This window comes from Aulonocara sp. 'chitande type north' Nkhata Bay, linkage group LG18 (assembly GCF_057382095.1).
Source record: "Aulonocara sp. 'chitande type north' Nkhata Bay isolate Kocher_YH1m ecotype deep benthic linkage group LG18, A_spYH_male_GT1.1, whole genome shotgun sequence".
NCBI classification, from domain to species: Eukaryota; Metazoa; Chordata; class Actinopteri; order Cichliformes; family Cichlidae; genus Aulonocara; species Aulonocara sp. 'chitande type north' Nkhata Bay.
The window spans coordinates 24,083,556-24,098,838 of NC_141361.1; the positions used below are offsets into that span (position 1 = coordinate 24,083,556).

A 15,283-nucleotide genomic window follows, 5' to 3' on the forward strand; every position below is an offset into this window, starting at 1 on the left:
ATAAATGAACGATCTAGTTGCTTTTCCTGTACTCACTCTGAAGTGATGTGTGATGGCACTGCCAATGTCACTTTCAGTTTTAATGGCCGTCTCGCCTTTGACATCTCCCGTAAAGTAGACCTGAGATGGCGTGGCTTGTCTGCAGAGAGAAAAAATACACAGTAGCCAGCATGAGTCAGTGCACATCTATGTGTTTCCTGCACATTTATGTATATGCATGTTTCTTACCCTGACACAGAGAGTTGTAACTCAATGGCCACCTTTGCCTTTGCTTTGACCGGCACTAATTGCTGCATGCTAGTTCTGTTGAAACAATATTTACACAGATATCAAACTACAAATTTTATTCTAACATACATAAACTAAGTTTGTTATATTCCAGTAGTGTAGCTATTGCATTTGCAGGTGCAACCAGTGTTATTTAGCAGTTGGGGCTGCAGGATTACAAGCTCGGATGTACTTACGTTTTCAGTTGAAGATTAACCTCTACTTCAGAGGTGTTGAAAGATATGCCAGCTGTACCCAAAATAATGTAGAAGGTGGTCTATAAACATACAGAGATCCATATTTTATTCCGTGCTCTTATTATTATTTTATTAAGTGTTAATATTTATACATGTGGAGGTGAATTAGATGGTGCCAAACTGTGATTTTTCGCTCACCATTTCTCCCTTTTCAAAGGGATTTCCAAGATCACAATCGACCAGAGAACCATTTCTATTGGCTTGGCAGTTTACCTGAAATCAATAATAAGTCCAAATCAGAACTAAAGTGGGTGTCTGTGTATGTGAGAGAGAGAGAGAGAGTATCAGACACACTTACTTTATTAAGCAAGCGGGTTGCAGAGTAGGTTAAGGAGCTAGGAAAAGAAGCGATCATGGAGGCTTCGTACGCATCATCCCCACCTGCATTGCTCACGCTGACCTCTAAGGCGATTTCCTTCTGGTTACTGAGTGAGAGCACCGGCACACCATTCTCCCTTCAAACACACACAAATCGTGAGCCCGTTTGATGAAGTGTGCACATCTTTCACAGCTCGGTGCAGGGAAACAGTGTGCGAACGCATCTCAGGATGAGCATTTTAAATTAAATTTTAAAAAAGAAGAAAACGAGAGAAAGAAAAGTGTTTTTATAATCTTACTTTGGTAACGGAATGAATTTTTCATCGTTCCAGTGGCCATAGTTATATTCCATCTTCAGATTGCTCTGACACACATTGTCAGACCCACAACCGGTCTTCATGAACTCCACCTGCAAACGACATTTTCACATTTAAGAAATAACACAGAATAGGAGGAGACATCACATAAACTGAATAAGATGGGCACACACACCACTGATCGAGTTGGCTGTGACGCTTTAGCATCCAGGACCGGCTGCAGCCCAGGACCTGAGCTCTGTCTGCGTTTACGTCTGCCACCCATGATTTCCACAGACACATCAATGGGGATCCCGCGTAGCTTGTCTCGAATATTTTCCTGAAGCACGACAACATAAACAAAGCATTACGCGCCACCGGCAGTTAACTTGGATCGCGAGAGAATGCAGAAACCTTCGATACCTGCAAGGCGAGTTGTCGTTCAATGCACTGTTCCACTCCTTTCGTGTCCAAAGTGATGGTCCCTGAGGATTCATGGCTACTGCCAGGGGAGGAGTTAATGAAGGCCGCCCTAGTTTTAAGATTATTCTTCCTGTTTTCAGTGTCTGCCGCAAGGGTGTATTTGACCTCTGGATGCAACAGAGAAAGAAATACATTGTAAGTGAAAGTGAAGTATTGCTATGATAATAAGGGGAGAAAATGCAATAATGAAGATTGTTGCAAACTAAGGAGAAAAAAAATTGTGCCTCAACCTACCCAGTTTTGGAGCATAACTCACAGGATTGGCAGAGTAGGAGAAGCACGCTTTAATAGTCAAGCTGGGGACACAATCCAATTTATGTACAGTCAGACAGAGCACAGTTTTACAGCTCAGTGTTGAAGAAGTTTAGAAATTCAATAACAGATTGGGTACACGCACCAGAACTTGCTATTGTTTTCACAGTTGTTTTTGAGGAGGTCAATTTCCTTTGGTGTGATTGTGATTTTCTTCTGGATGTCAATAACCGGACGGGCTCTATGAAGAGACGACTCGGTGAGCTTTTAAGTAAACAGGACGAGAGATAACACAATGTGATCCATGCGCCAGCTCACGCACTTGTAGACGAAGACAGAGTCTGAGAGGGATCCGACAGCCAGGTCAGGGTAGGAGTTGTAATCCAAGTCCATGTTTCCCGCCAAAGAGTAGCCAAACAGTTTCACTCCTGAAGGACCAGGCAGCACCTGACGGAGGAGGAACACATACCGTCATCAAAGCCACGTATTGTACAGCATACATCCAGATACTAAAAGCACGCTATCTTTTAAAAAAATATTATTCTAATTAAGATGCTAAATTATAGTTATTTACTTCAATTCCAGAACAGAAAATCGTGTTTTATTGGTTGAATGTTATGCTTCATGACTTCTCCAAGAAGTCCAGAGTGCCGGCTCAAATCTGTGTATAAAAATGTGAATTCGGGGCAGCGAATTCATAATGCCAAGCCAAAGCACGTGTCATTTTATGGCGCCTATTCAAAATAACATGACTATTCCCCTTTGTTGAGCACTTGGCAGCTTGGCAGCACTTTTCTGCCACAACTAACAGGCATAACAGGAGAGTAGAAAGATAGAAATCAGGTGTTTATTGTGTACCTGTGAGGCTTTTGGAGAGATTTGTCCTGTAGCTGATCCATAGTAGATGTAAACCTTCCCTTTGCCCTTATCATCATAAGGAGCTCCCACTGCAAAATCTGGCATGGAGAACAACAACAGGGTGGTTATGTATTTCTGCTGATGTCAAGACTGACTAGCAGACCACAGTATACGTGTATATGCAGAACTATTGCATGCTCACCATCATAACGATCCAGATTGATGTCTCCCAGGTTTTCTACAGCCAGGCCAAACATTGAGTCCAAGGGTCCATCTATTCTGGTGGGTGTTACTTTGTTCCACTTTCCAGCGTTGTTGATGTAGACGTAGACAGCTCCTCCAATATCTCCATCCTTCTCAAAGTACTGTGGTGCCCCCACCACAATGTCCTCCCAGCTAATAAAGAAAACAGCATTGCACATTCATTAGAATAAAGCCACAGTAGCAACAGCGACGGTGCAGAAGTTGCAGGTTGCTGTTTGTATCATCCGGCATCACTCACCCATCCTTGTTGAGGTCCAGCACCGTAAGATCGTAGCCAAAAGATGAAGCCAACCCCTCGCCTTCTAGTGAGAACTCTTTAACTAATATGTTGCTTGTTTGGCCACCTGTCTTTAGCAGTACCACCGCTCCACTGTGGTTTGCTCTGGGAGCTCCAGCCACCACTGTTAGCTGGCCTTTCTTAGTCAAATGTTTACCTGAGTCCAGGGAGAAGCCTGACACAAAGAGACAAAGAAGCGATTCCTTAAATAATCAAAGAACCATGAAGTGCTAGAAAATATGTCTCTGTATAAAGCGAATTACTGGAATCACAGTCAGGTTATAGTTTTTACCCAGGTAGCTACTGGCAGGAACAGGGACCAGGTCAGGGTTCTTTTGGTTCTCGTCTCCTGCCTCATATGGACCATCATCAAAGATGCCCCTTTCTATGAAAGAGTCATTTTTCTGCTCCACGCGTACTATACCTTCAAGACGAAAGCAGAGGGGAGGCTTGTAAGTATTGACTGAAATAATCCTCACAAGCACATTCCTCTATTCTGATAGCTGGGAAAAAAAATTCATACAAAGTAGATTTATTACATTTCACAGTAAACATATGCATGCACACTACCTTTCCAGTTGTAAGCTCCAGGAGCCCCAAAGATGATGTAGTGGTAGTCCTTGTCGAATGTAGCAGAGAGGCCCTGCTGGCAGGAACCAAACATCTCGTGGCCTCTGGGCCTCTGGTCACAAAAATACCATCCACCTCCTTCTCCATTCTCATTTGAGTTCGTTTTTAATGACTGACTCAGCACGTAGCAGCGGCCAATTATGTCACGAGATTCCAACAACTCTGAGCCCACATTGGCCCGGCGCTGGTAGCGATGAGCACAGGTCTGCCAGGGGAAGCAGACACAGTTAAGTGCAGTGAATGAGACTAAGGTGTGCTTTGTTGGAGAGACGACGGTTATTTTTTTGACAATATCAATTTGTCGTTACATTAATAACCATCTGTTTGAACAACTAAACAGTAATAATTGTGTGGATGCCATAGGCATCCACACAATTGAGTTCCTGTTTCTCTTTATTCTTTATTATTCTAGTTGCTTCCGTACGTTTTTTGGACGTTAACTACTCCTTCAACCTTCAAGCTCCGTTCAACCTTTAAAAAATTCTGCTATTTCTGCTAATGGGTGCTATATCTTTTGGTGCTCATAACTTCTATACTTTTTGAGATATTGAATTTTTTTTGCAATATTTTTTGCCTATTTCTGCCATATTATCAGTGGCCTCACTGATTTTCCTTGCCGGCTTGACCTGTGTTTTAGCTCAGTGAGATGAGCGTCCGTTCACAGACTGGGAGGCCCGGGTTCAAATCCCGCTTATGGCAACATTTCTTTCAGTCAACAGTTAAACTTTTTTAACTCTTTTCAACACAAATTTCAGCTTTTTCACCTCTTTTCAGCAGAATTTTACGTTTTTTCACCACTTTTCAGCAAAAATACCAGCTTTTTCAGCTGTTTTCAGCAAACACCTCTTTTCAGCAGAATTCTACTCATTGAACTCTTTTCAGCAGAAATTCTGCTGATTGAACTCTTTTCAGCAAAATTTTAAGTTTTTTCTGCTGTTTTCAGAAAAAACCTCTTTTCAGCAGAAATTCTGCTCATTCAACTCTTTTCAGCAGAAATTCTGCTCATTCAACTCTTTTCAGCAGAAATTCTGCTTATTCACCTCTTCTGTAAAATTTTCATCCTTTCCACCTCTTATCAGCACAATTCTGAGCAGCTTCTGCTCATTTCAGCACAATTGTCAATCTCGCCACCTCTTCTTTGTGAGAAAGAGGTTGGCTCAGTGAGCTAAATAGCTACCTTTAGACCAGGAGGGCCAGGTTCGAATCCTGCTCAGGGCAATGTTTTGTTTTTGTTTTTTTTTCTCAACTTTTTCAGCTTTTTTCACCATACATCTTCAGCGTAAGGCATCCACACAGCATTTTCGCAGGAAATGCAAATTTTTCTAGTTAAATTTGTGTTCAGATACAAAAAAAAAACCTTACCACAACCTGGCCTCCTGGTCCCTGACTTTTGACTGTCACTCCCATCCACTGATTTTCTTTTTCCTCTGTGGCCTTATTCTCTACGCAGGGATAAAAACAGGCACAGAGAAGACATTGCAACTCGACTTAATGTTTAAAATGACCAAATTCATATTAAGTAAAAATGCTCAAATGTCAGCTAATGTCTCACCGTCATTATCAAAGATAACCCTGCTGCAGTCACTGGTTGTGGTGCTCATGTCACAATTGTAGAGCCCTCCTGTCACGGCAGATTTTTGACGGCTCAAAGCTTTTGCTCTCGGGGCACCAACCAGCAGCCTGCAACAGATGCATGTATGAATCGGGCCCATACGCACTACAATCAAACACTCATCTGTTCTGACATACATTTATTAGCATGAGGTACAATCTGGCATTTCTTTCACTTGCACAGAAAATGATCACACATTCCACTGATACTCACACATACACACAGACTCACAAACACATATGCACATCCGCCACAAAACTGATGTTCCATGTCCTCACAGTGAACAGTCAAACTGAGTCAAAGAATCCTTTCAGGTCGCCTGCTGAGGATGATTGCACACACACACATATACACAGACTCTGCCTTTGTGGTCCAAAAAAAGGGCAAATGCCACACCCAGCCATCGATGATGGGCCTCCAGATATCAGGGTTTCCTACAAAGTGAATCAAGTCAACAATGTCATCCGTTGAAATTAAACTCTACACGGGTTTTCAAGGGAGAGAGTAAAGCACTGCCAGTACAATGATCCGTCTTTATCCAGCTTGCTTGGTCTGATCGCTGACCTTCAGAGTTAAGGTCGTCCGGCAAACTGTCATCCACAGATAAAATAAAGAAAAGCCATTTTAGCTGAAATACAAAGCATCCTCAGATACAAACACCATCCTGAAACATATAGCAGAGTAAAAAGCTGAGGCTTTATGAAACCATCATATCAGCTGTACAGACACCGAAAATGGTAGATATCAAACTAAACAGCCAGCCTACTGAGGCAGTATAAATCATGATGAATACTAACTCCAGCAAGGGTGATGGGTAATCACAACTATTTATGGCATACAAAAAATGGCAGATAGATGTCCAAATAGTCACGTACATTTGGAGTAAATTTCTCTTCCGTAGGCTCCTTTTGCACGACGGACAAGTACACTTTGTTTATCCTGTTTCAACCACTGGATTGGTTTGGCCTTGTTTCAGAAACCAGAACACTATAATTTTTGCTGTTATCCACCCATTAAGTGTCCCATCCAGCCTTTTTTAAATTATAAGGGGACGTGAATGACACTTGACGGTTCATACCACAAAGTCTGGAGTCAACTCTCCAGCTCCAAGCTCAGTATGCAAAAAACAGAAAACATGTTATCACACTAAAATTCTTGCAATGAGCTCAATTTTAGTGAGTCATCACCTCAAAAAGAGAACCGATAGGCTAACAGTGAATTCCAGTGGATGCATATCCGCTCCCAGTATCCTCTGGGACACAAGAAGTAATAACAATGAATAGGAGATTTTAAAAAAAATATCTCTCTCTCTCTCTCTCTCTCTCTCTCTCTATATATATATATATATATATATATATATATATATATATATATATATATACTCAATCAGCTGATTGTCTTTGGAGTAAATCCAACTAACAATAATGGGTTTGTTGGGAGCTGAAAGTGACGTTAGTCTACTGCGCAATTTCTAAAACACAAAAACATTTAGCAAAGAATAGGAATTATTTTTATTGCTGCACATTAAAACCTTTTTGTCACATGACACGATGTGTCAGGAAGTGTGATACAGCTGATGTGCGGCTTCGCTGACAGTGACCCGGCTGTTAATCTAATCATTTACCACCAGCGGCGGAAGGCCCGACGTACGACGTAGACCACAGGAAGAACTAAGACAACTAAAAAGAGAGAGTGTGTGTGTGTTTGGGTCCAGCTGTGCATTGACGGTCGCACGCATAGAGGCAGCAGTTAAACACACAGATCAGCTCGTCCTGTGTATCGCAACAGATAGTTTAGAAAAGCCACTGGAGAGACGTCCCATCGGGAGAGGTGTGTCTTTTCCTTTTCTTTTTCTTTTTACAGCAGTGAACTGGCTGCCGGCTTAAGACACAACCCGTTGCCTAGTAACAGTCAGTGGCGCCCTATCAACTACAGGCATTTACTTCCAAATGGCCTTCAGATACAGAGGTTCATGACATGTTGCCCAACTTCTCTCTCCATCTTTCTGCCAGCATCGAGTTCACTGAATCTTACTGGCTGAAAAATGCTTGTATTTGGTGCCCAGATGTACACCTGATTTGTGTTCCTCTCAGCGTTTTTCAGCCATTACCTCTTTCTTTTCTTCAGCTTCCCCTCCTTTCTCTTTGATGTTGGATAACCAAAACTATCCTCAGGGGAATCTGGCTCTCATATGTGTTCTTTACGCAATACACAGCCCACATACACTAATACACTGAGTTGATTTGGTATTAAAAAGACACTGACAGCAAGATACTGTCAATATCACTGAAACTACTGAAACTCACAGCCTGTTTCTAAATTCTTTACTCTTCTTGTTCCATGTTTCCATCTCTCCAGAGTCATATTATTTCACAAATCCCACAGAAATACACACACATATGCATTTACTTTCTCCCACACATTTCTCACACTCGATCCGACCTCTTAAAATACCCTAAACTCTCACTTGGTCTCCTCCTTCTCCCTCGTCTCTCCACTTATGTATTTTGTGCTTTCCCTCTTGACTTTATTATATAGACAGCTCCATCTGGCAATTATGAAGAAGCATGGAATGCTACACACATACACACATACAGATGTGTGCGCACATGCATATTCAGGTCCTGCCCTCTCCTGCAGGAACTTGCAACACTGATACCTGTAGGGCACAAACACTGTGAAATAAGTCTGAATACAAGTTGGCATGCATGGCCTGCAAAGAACTGTGACTAATAGTGCACACCCAGAGGAGACAAACATGGAGGTACACAGGTACAGAGACACTAAAAACACATTAGCACACAGTTTTCTGGAATGGATGTTATTGAACTATTGAATCAATCAATCAATCAATCAATCAATCTATCTATCTATCTATCTATCTATCTATCTATCTATCTATCTATCTATCTATCTATCTATCTATCTATCCCTATTTTGCCCCAGGTCAGGAATGTATAAAGCAAGCAGCACACTGAGCTCTCTGACAGTTTTCCAAATGACTGACAACAAGGCAACGCCTCACTGCTCAGCCACAGCATGCATCAGCACCATTAAAACCCACCAAACAGGCACTCACATGTGCACACACATCCACTGTCGGGACACGAATGCAAGTGCAGACACACAGATACAGCATCCACAGTGAGCGCACACTTCTCTAACAGTTACTTGCAAAAAACAGACATGGCTTTATACTCCAACACACACACACATATCACAACACGTGCACCTGATAGTTAGAAGTCAGCATATTTTAATTTATGGTTTTGCTTCAAAGGTTTTCTTTTCCCTCTCACAGAGCAGTCGAAAAATAGTTACAACTACCTAAGCATCCAACACTGGAGCATCTGACGCCTCCACTAAAAGTTCATTCTACGTTATTCCTACATACAAGTATTTTTTCCCCTTTTTTAACAGACTTTTCTGTTTTCTTGTATTTAACCTGAAGCTGACTTTGTGATAGCTTATAGCTTCAGTCTCGTGCAGATCACCATGTGTCTTTCATTTAGCCTGGAGCTAAGACAGAAACTGGCACTGTGTGTGTGTGTGTGTGTGTGTGTGTGTGTGTGTGTGTGTGTGTGTGTGTGTGTGTGTGTGAAGGTGCAGCAGTAGCAGGAGTGTGTAAAGTTTAAACTGTGTATTTAACAGCTGTGGAGAAGGTATAAAACTAGGGGTTTTAATCACTGCTGGGCGTACAGTGGTGTTGTGAGGTTGGGGTTAATAATTAAGCAAATACAAGTTAACTCAACTTAAACCATAATTTTACTTTATCTATGCAAAACATAGGAATGCCTGAATATTGATTTTTTGTGTGGAAAAAGCCAGTTAATAGATGCACTTTACACATATTATTCCCATGATTACATCTTAGTCTCTACTGGAGGCACTTATGCTGTCTGCACCGCTCGTAATGTACAGTTAAAAGTTAAAATGTGACAACTTTCACTCGGATACTCTAGATTACATAATACAACCTGAACAACATATCGCATGACTGAAATGGTCAAACCATATAGTGTTGCATATAGTGAAGCATGTAAGTACATGTAAGTAGCTACAGAAGAGACACAAATTCTAACAGAGACGCTTTTTTCCGACAGGGCAGATTTCCATGTGTAACCTGGTTGTCTGTTTAGCTAGGAAGTACATTAATGCTGGTAATGTGTAACATCTTCATTCGTACTAGAATCAAGGCAGATATAAAAGTGAAGTAATCAATTAATCCATCTGGGTCAGATGTGATTGTGAAATGTCTTTGTAAATAAAATGTAAATTAAATATCAATGAATTACTAAGAATTGCTGAGACTACCGTGCAGTTTAAAATAAAGCAGGACATGAACCTTCAGTCTGCCGGAGGGGGAAAAAGTCTTAAGTTATCTGCTCTGAGGTCAGTTTATAATCAGGCTGTTCCAATCAGTGACCACTTGATGGCACTTGTTCTTTATGCAGGGTGACAGTCCCCTCTGAAATAGTGCCCAAGAAAATACCAACAGTGATTCACTGAGATGTTTTGCCCCCCCCCAAAAAAGTCAAGGCTGGGTCCCGGTTGAAGTCAACAAGAAAGGAGGAATGTGAACGCGCGCCGCGTGCAAGCGCACAAAGAGTTGCCTTCTAGCTCCAATGAAAACTCACAAATAAGTAACCTGAAAGAAGGAAATATTAACAAGAAAGACGGGCATCGAGTTAAACTTATAAGAGCTCGTGTGGCCTAAAGAAGAAGGAGAAGAAGCTGTTGGTGGAAATGTGTCGTACCTGACAAACCTGACCTGACCTGATCACGTACAGGCCTACTTGCGGTGCTGCTGAGGTAACTCACTTGCGGTCTGCGGCTCCCAAAAGTAGTTTTAGGCGGATTTTTTTTTTTTCTTCCAGCCGTCTAAAGTGTGTATTGTGCAGTAATAATTTAATTATATGTATATGTATAATTATATGTATACTGGAGTTCATTTTAAACACACTGAGGTGTCTTTCAAGGAAAAAAACAATTCCATTAACAGCCTCCGGACATTTTATCCTTTAAAAGCAAAACTCTGACACTTACATTCTCTTTTCCTGCGGAAGGAGCTGCCGGTGCATGGCGAGAGAGAAGCCGAACAGGCTCCCGGGGTCTCCGGTCTTCCGCTGGACATTGTCGGTGTCCAAGTTGAAAGCCGAGAGCAGCCCACAGCTAGAGAGAAAGGCGATTAGCCAAAGTCCACAGGTGATCCAGCCCTCCATGAAAACGCGAAGCTTCCTTGAACTACTGAAAAGGGACTCCTTAGTGCAGGAGGTGCAGAGTGCGACTGAGGGCTGCTGCTGGAGGACTGACTGCTGTCCACTTGTTAGCCGCTCCTCCTACCTCTCATGCACCCACACATCCCACCCCATCCTACCACACCTCAGATTGCTTCAAATGCAGTTTACATGCCAAAATGTAACTCTGATGGAAACATTAGTCTGTTGTTAGTTTCCAGTAGATCAATGCTGTAATCTAACTGGGTCACTAATGCCTGAGTCTGCCTAAAAACGCATTTATGGCAAGAAAAAATGGCTGTATAACACTATTATAAGGCCTGCTGGTGAGCTCCCCTGGAAACGACCAAAAACAAAATACATCATAAAATCCCACAAGTGGGAAAAGATCGTCAAGATATCCGGTGACATAAGAGCAAATTGTGCCTGAGCCTACCGACTTCAAGCATCCATTTAATTAAGAAAGAGTCAGCAGCTTTGGGAGAGAGGAAGAGTGAAACATGCTGCTATAAGTAGATACTGATTCCCCCTCTTGGCACTGGTTGCACAGTCTAGACAATGGCAACACAATGACAAGGGAGTGGGAGACAGATGAGAAGAGAGAACAGCATGTGAGAAACATACAGTGTTGGAGCGCAGGAAGAGAAGAAAGAGAAATATGCAGGCCTCTACTACAACAACAATCCACAATTTAAATTTACAATCTTTCTGGCACTGTTGATCAGATGGTATCACCCTGGGGCCTGTGTCCTCTGTAATGAATCATTAGATGAGTCAAAAGGAGCCAGAGACTGCAGCGGGCACAGACCCACACATTAGTAGACTCTGTCACCAGATGATTTTCAAGGCATTCCATGAGACGGTGACCCAAAGCTTGTCCTCGCAACGCAGCATATCCGCAGACAACGACGGCTTTGTCTGCTGAAAGAGGGCAGACGGGGAGGGAGAGGGAGAAAGAAACTGCCCAAATACTGTACTATAAAAGGCACAAATAATGGAGGAATGGAGTGCAGAAAGGAGAAAGGGCAGAAGAAGAATGTGATTCCTGTACAGTTACATTGTTTATTTAAGTCTTTGTTAATGGGAAAAATTGATTGATGATCGGCTCGTTCAACATTATAAAGCCTAATTTTGGGGGGGTTTAGTAAACATAAGGTGCACTTTTTTGATGTTCCAATGTTAGAGGAGACTACGGTAATTCAATCAACGTTTAAAAACATTCTTTTTCTCTCAGTCAGTCACATGTTTGGCAGCTGATAATATTATCACGTCAAAATCTCATTCTTAATCTAGTGGAATCTTTAAATCATGTGGCCAACCGCCTTCCAACTTTATATATGTGTCTTTGTCTTGGTACAGTAGAGCTTTTAAGGTGAGCATGCCAACTGGGCAACCGTCAGCAAGTTATGACTGCAGATGGTCGGATACAACAGTCAGCCTTATCACTGATAAGGGCGGGAGTGTGTGGAGCCAAGCAGCGTCAGTTAGCTTAGTTCACCCTTGCCTTGAACCTTCAGGTTTAAAGTGTGTTTGTGTTTATATGTGGCAGTTCTCATTACTTCTCGTGTTTTTATGTTTTCATTCCACTTCTGTTCTCCTTCGGTCTTACTTTGCAATTGCTGAAAATTCATAAAGACTTTATTATAATTTTTCTTTACTTCACATATTTCACTACATGCTGTTTCTTTTTCTCCTTTACTGTCCTACAGTTACTGGTCTCTCCACTGGGTACACCCGTTCAGCTCTTTAATACAATTATCTAATCAGCCAATCACAGTAACTAATGCAACTCCTGCTGCAGTTCAAACCAAGAGTCAGAATGAAGAAGAAAGGTGATTTAAGCGACTTTGAATGTGTCTTGATTGTCGGAGTCAGACAAGCTAGTCTGTGTAATTCAGATCTACTTTCCTGCACAACAATCTGTAGAGTTTACAGAGAATGGTACAAAAAAAAGGAGTCCAGTGAGCAGCAGTTCTCTGGGTGAAAACCTTTGTTGATACCAGAGGTCAGAGTAAAATGCCCTGAGTGCTTTTAACCTATAGAAAGACATAACCAAGGTGGAGCAGGAGATTCTCACCATGGATGTGCAGCTGACAATCTGCAGCCACTGTGTGATGCTATCGTGTCAGTATGGACAAAGTCTCTGGGGATTGTATCCAGCATCCTGTTGAATCTGTGCCATGCAGAATTAATGCAGTCCTGACAACAAAAGCAGTCCAATGCGGTACCAGCAAGATGTGCCTAATGAAGTGGCCGGTGTGTAGCTCACACATTTCGTCTATTGTAACATTTGTGCATAAATCTTGTGACAAACTGTCCTGACAGTAGAGAGGCACAAGTCCTGTACAATCTCACCAGTGCATCCATCTTCAAATGATGAATTAATTTAACATCTTTGAAATTCAGTTTATTTTAGAGATGGCACGATACCACTTTTTTATGTCCGATACCGATACCGATATCATAAATTTGGATATCTGCCGATACCGATATGAATCCGATATAGTGTTTTTTAATCAACAAAACTGTTTTTTAAAATATCTTGCTGCATTTTGCAAGTCTGCAAGTTCATACTCAAGTTTAAAACAACAACTACACTAAAGCTATTCTGTTATACCTGTATACAAAAAAAATATTTCATAGTTCAGCAATACTGATCAATCTAATAAACTTAGACCTACACCATCCTCCCTATTCTGGTATTTTAAAGAGTACTTAGCGTAAATATTAAGCAACCTAACTAACAGGGTTCCAACTCCCAGCAACAACAAAAATAAATAAATAAAAAATAGGGAACCACCCCTCACGCGCCACCTCATGATGCTTAATCGACGTAATCAACCTTAATTTGATGCAGTGTGAAAGAAAATGCACAGAAATCAATTATTTTTCAAGAAATATTAAATAGATTCAACATCTTTCTTCAACAAAATTGCAGACTGCACAGATGGTACCTTCCCAAAGTAAAAAGTACTATAGCTTACTAGGGTATATATATATTAGACTTTATAGTCACTATATACAGTAATTGACTTCTATTCATTTTACATCAAATTAAAACTTTGGGTGTCAGATAATTATTTATTAACAGCTCGACATTTTAAATGAGAATAAGAAAGAAAAGTATGTCTTTGTGCCCCCTTTTCCCAGTTAATGCCCTATTGGCCCCCCTGGCTAAACTTTGCTAGATCCGCCCCTGCACAGTTACCAGCCGTCAGCTACGTAGAAAAAGATCCTGGTGTAGAAAGTAATATTAAATAAATTCTAACAACAGCTTATCAAGCTTAAACGTGCTGCTGTTGTTCAGCCGCTGGTTTCCTCTTTCTGGCGCAAAGTGGACCAAAAACAAACAAGAGAGACGGACTCGTGACAGAAAACCCGATCAGCTGATCAGTTTCACGATTGAAGTAGCAGCCGGAGAGCGAGAGGCAGTCGCTCGTTAAGCTTAACACAGGAATGCTTTACAAACATTCAGAGATGGACTTACACACTTGCTTTACTTCTCTCGGGGATAACTTTGTCGGAGATGAAATGCCAGGTTGCTAGCGAAGCTCCAAATGCTATCCAGACCACCAACAGGTCCCGCATGCCACAGCCGCTCTATCACGTGATGCATACGTTCTGAGGTGAGTTACGGCGTGTTGCAAGTTTTGTGAGGTGCTTTCGTGATATTTAATGGATCGGATTACATTTTTTATTTTTCTCCGATATCCGATCCAGTAATTTAGGTCAGTATCGGACCGATACCGATACGTAATATCGGATCGGTCCATCTCTAGTTTATTTGCTGCTAACATTAAACAGTCAGTGATTTTCTTCCTCAACAATTACAATAATGTGGATATTTTCTATAAAAACAATTCATATGCTCACACACATAGCATATTTTCTTAATGATCTACACCCACAATTAAGATCTTAGTCATGTGTACGGGACAGCATGTTCGGTGTTACAACAGGAAAACCCTTCCCCCGGGTGCCAGAGGAGAAAAATGGCAGTGATAGCAAACTTCTGGCACACGCAAGTCCAAATGCAGCACCTGAACTTGTCCAAGCCACACCCCAAACTTCTTAAGCTGCACCTGTGGGTGTAGCACACTGAACTAAGAGCGATGAGTGTTGTAGAAACATGTAGCCTAGAGATACTGAGAAACGCACACACATCGGTTTCACAATCACACCAACCCGCAGATCTTTCATAACTGCAGCACACCGACTCTCTGTACTTTCACTGAGTGCATAAGGCTGTAAATATCCTTAACCTGCTTAATGCAAGCAGGAAAATGATATTGTAAGTGCAAATGAATAATCTGCATTCTAACTGGCCTCTTTTATTCATAGCATTGATCAAATTTCTTAGCATATCTTATGAGATGAAGACACACTCACAGTATAGGTTGTAACAGATCCTTGATCTCTCTCAATGAGTGTATTGATTACAGTCAATAAGAAGTAATTGTTGTAAGTGCAGTTGCAACGTGCTAGCGGCCTCACCTTTGTGCATTTTTCTCCCAAATAAGCAACACGTCATG

At 41.6% G+C, this 15,283-nt stretch overlaps 1 protein-coding gene across 3 annotated transcripts in view; it reads right to left on the reverse strand.

Moving 5' to 3' along the window:
* Positions 1-14,354, reverse strand: part of LOC147308608 (integrin alpha-6-like) — a 17,411-nt gene extending 3,057 nt beyond the window's left edge. For 2 of the 3 annotated variants that reach the window (XM_086273598.1, XM_086273596.1), the window contains exons 1-19: positions 10,561-10,828; positions 5,455-5,582; positions 5,265-5,344; positions 3,843-4,107; positions 3,565-3,696; positions 3,234-3,447; positions 2,934-3,127; positions 2,732-2,829; positions 2,196-2,320; positions 2,019-2,114; positions 1,856-1,917; positions 1,562-1,728; positions 1,335-1,478; positions 1,142-1,251; positions 823-979; positions 663-737; positions 465-544; positions 229-303; positions 37-139 (exon numbers count right to left, since the gene is read on the reverse strand). In XM_086273598.1, coding sequence (XP_086129724.1) covers positions 37-139; positions 229-303; positions 465-544; positions 663-737; positions 823-979; positions 1,142-1,251; positions 1,335-1,478; positions 1,562-1,728; positions 1,856-1,917; positions 2,019-2,114; positions 2,196-2,320; positions 2,732-2,829; positions 2,934-3,127; positions 3,234-3,447; positions 3,565-3,696; positions 3,843-4,107; positions 5,265-5,344; positions 5,455-5,582; positions 10,561-10,736 — 2,481 coding nt within the window. In that variant the 5' untranslated portion in view covers positions 10,737-10,828. Of the gene's footprint in view, positions 1-36; positions 140-228; positions 304-464; positions 545-662; positions 738-822; positions 980-1,141; positions 1,252-1,334; positions 1,479-1,561; positions 1,729-1,855; positions 1,918-2,018; positions 2,115-2,195; positions 2,321-2,731; positions 2,830-2,933; positions 3,128-3,233; positions 3,448-3,564; positions 3,697-3,842; positions 4,108-5,264; positions 5,345-5,454; positions 5,583-10,560; positions 10,829-14,238 lie in introns of those variants that run through there. The other variant, XM_086273597.1, reaches the window with a different exon arrangement.
* Positions 14,355-15,283: the final 929 nt, after the last annotated feature.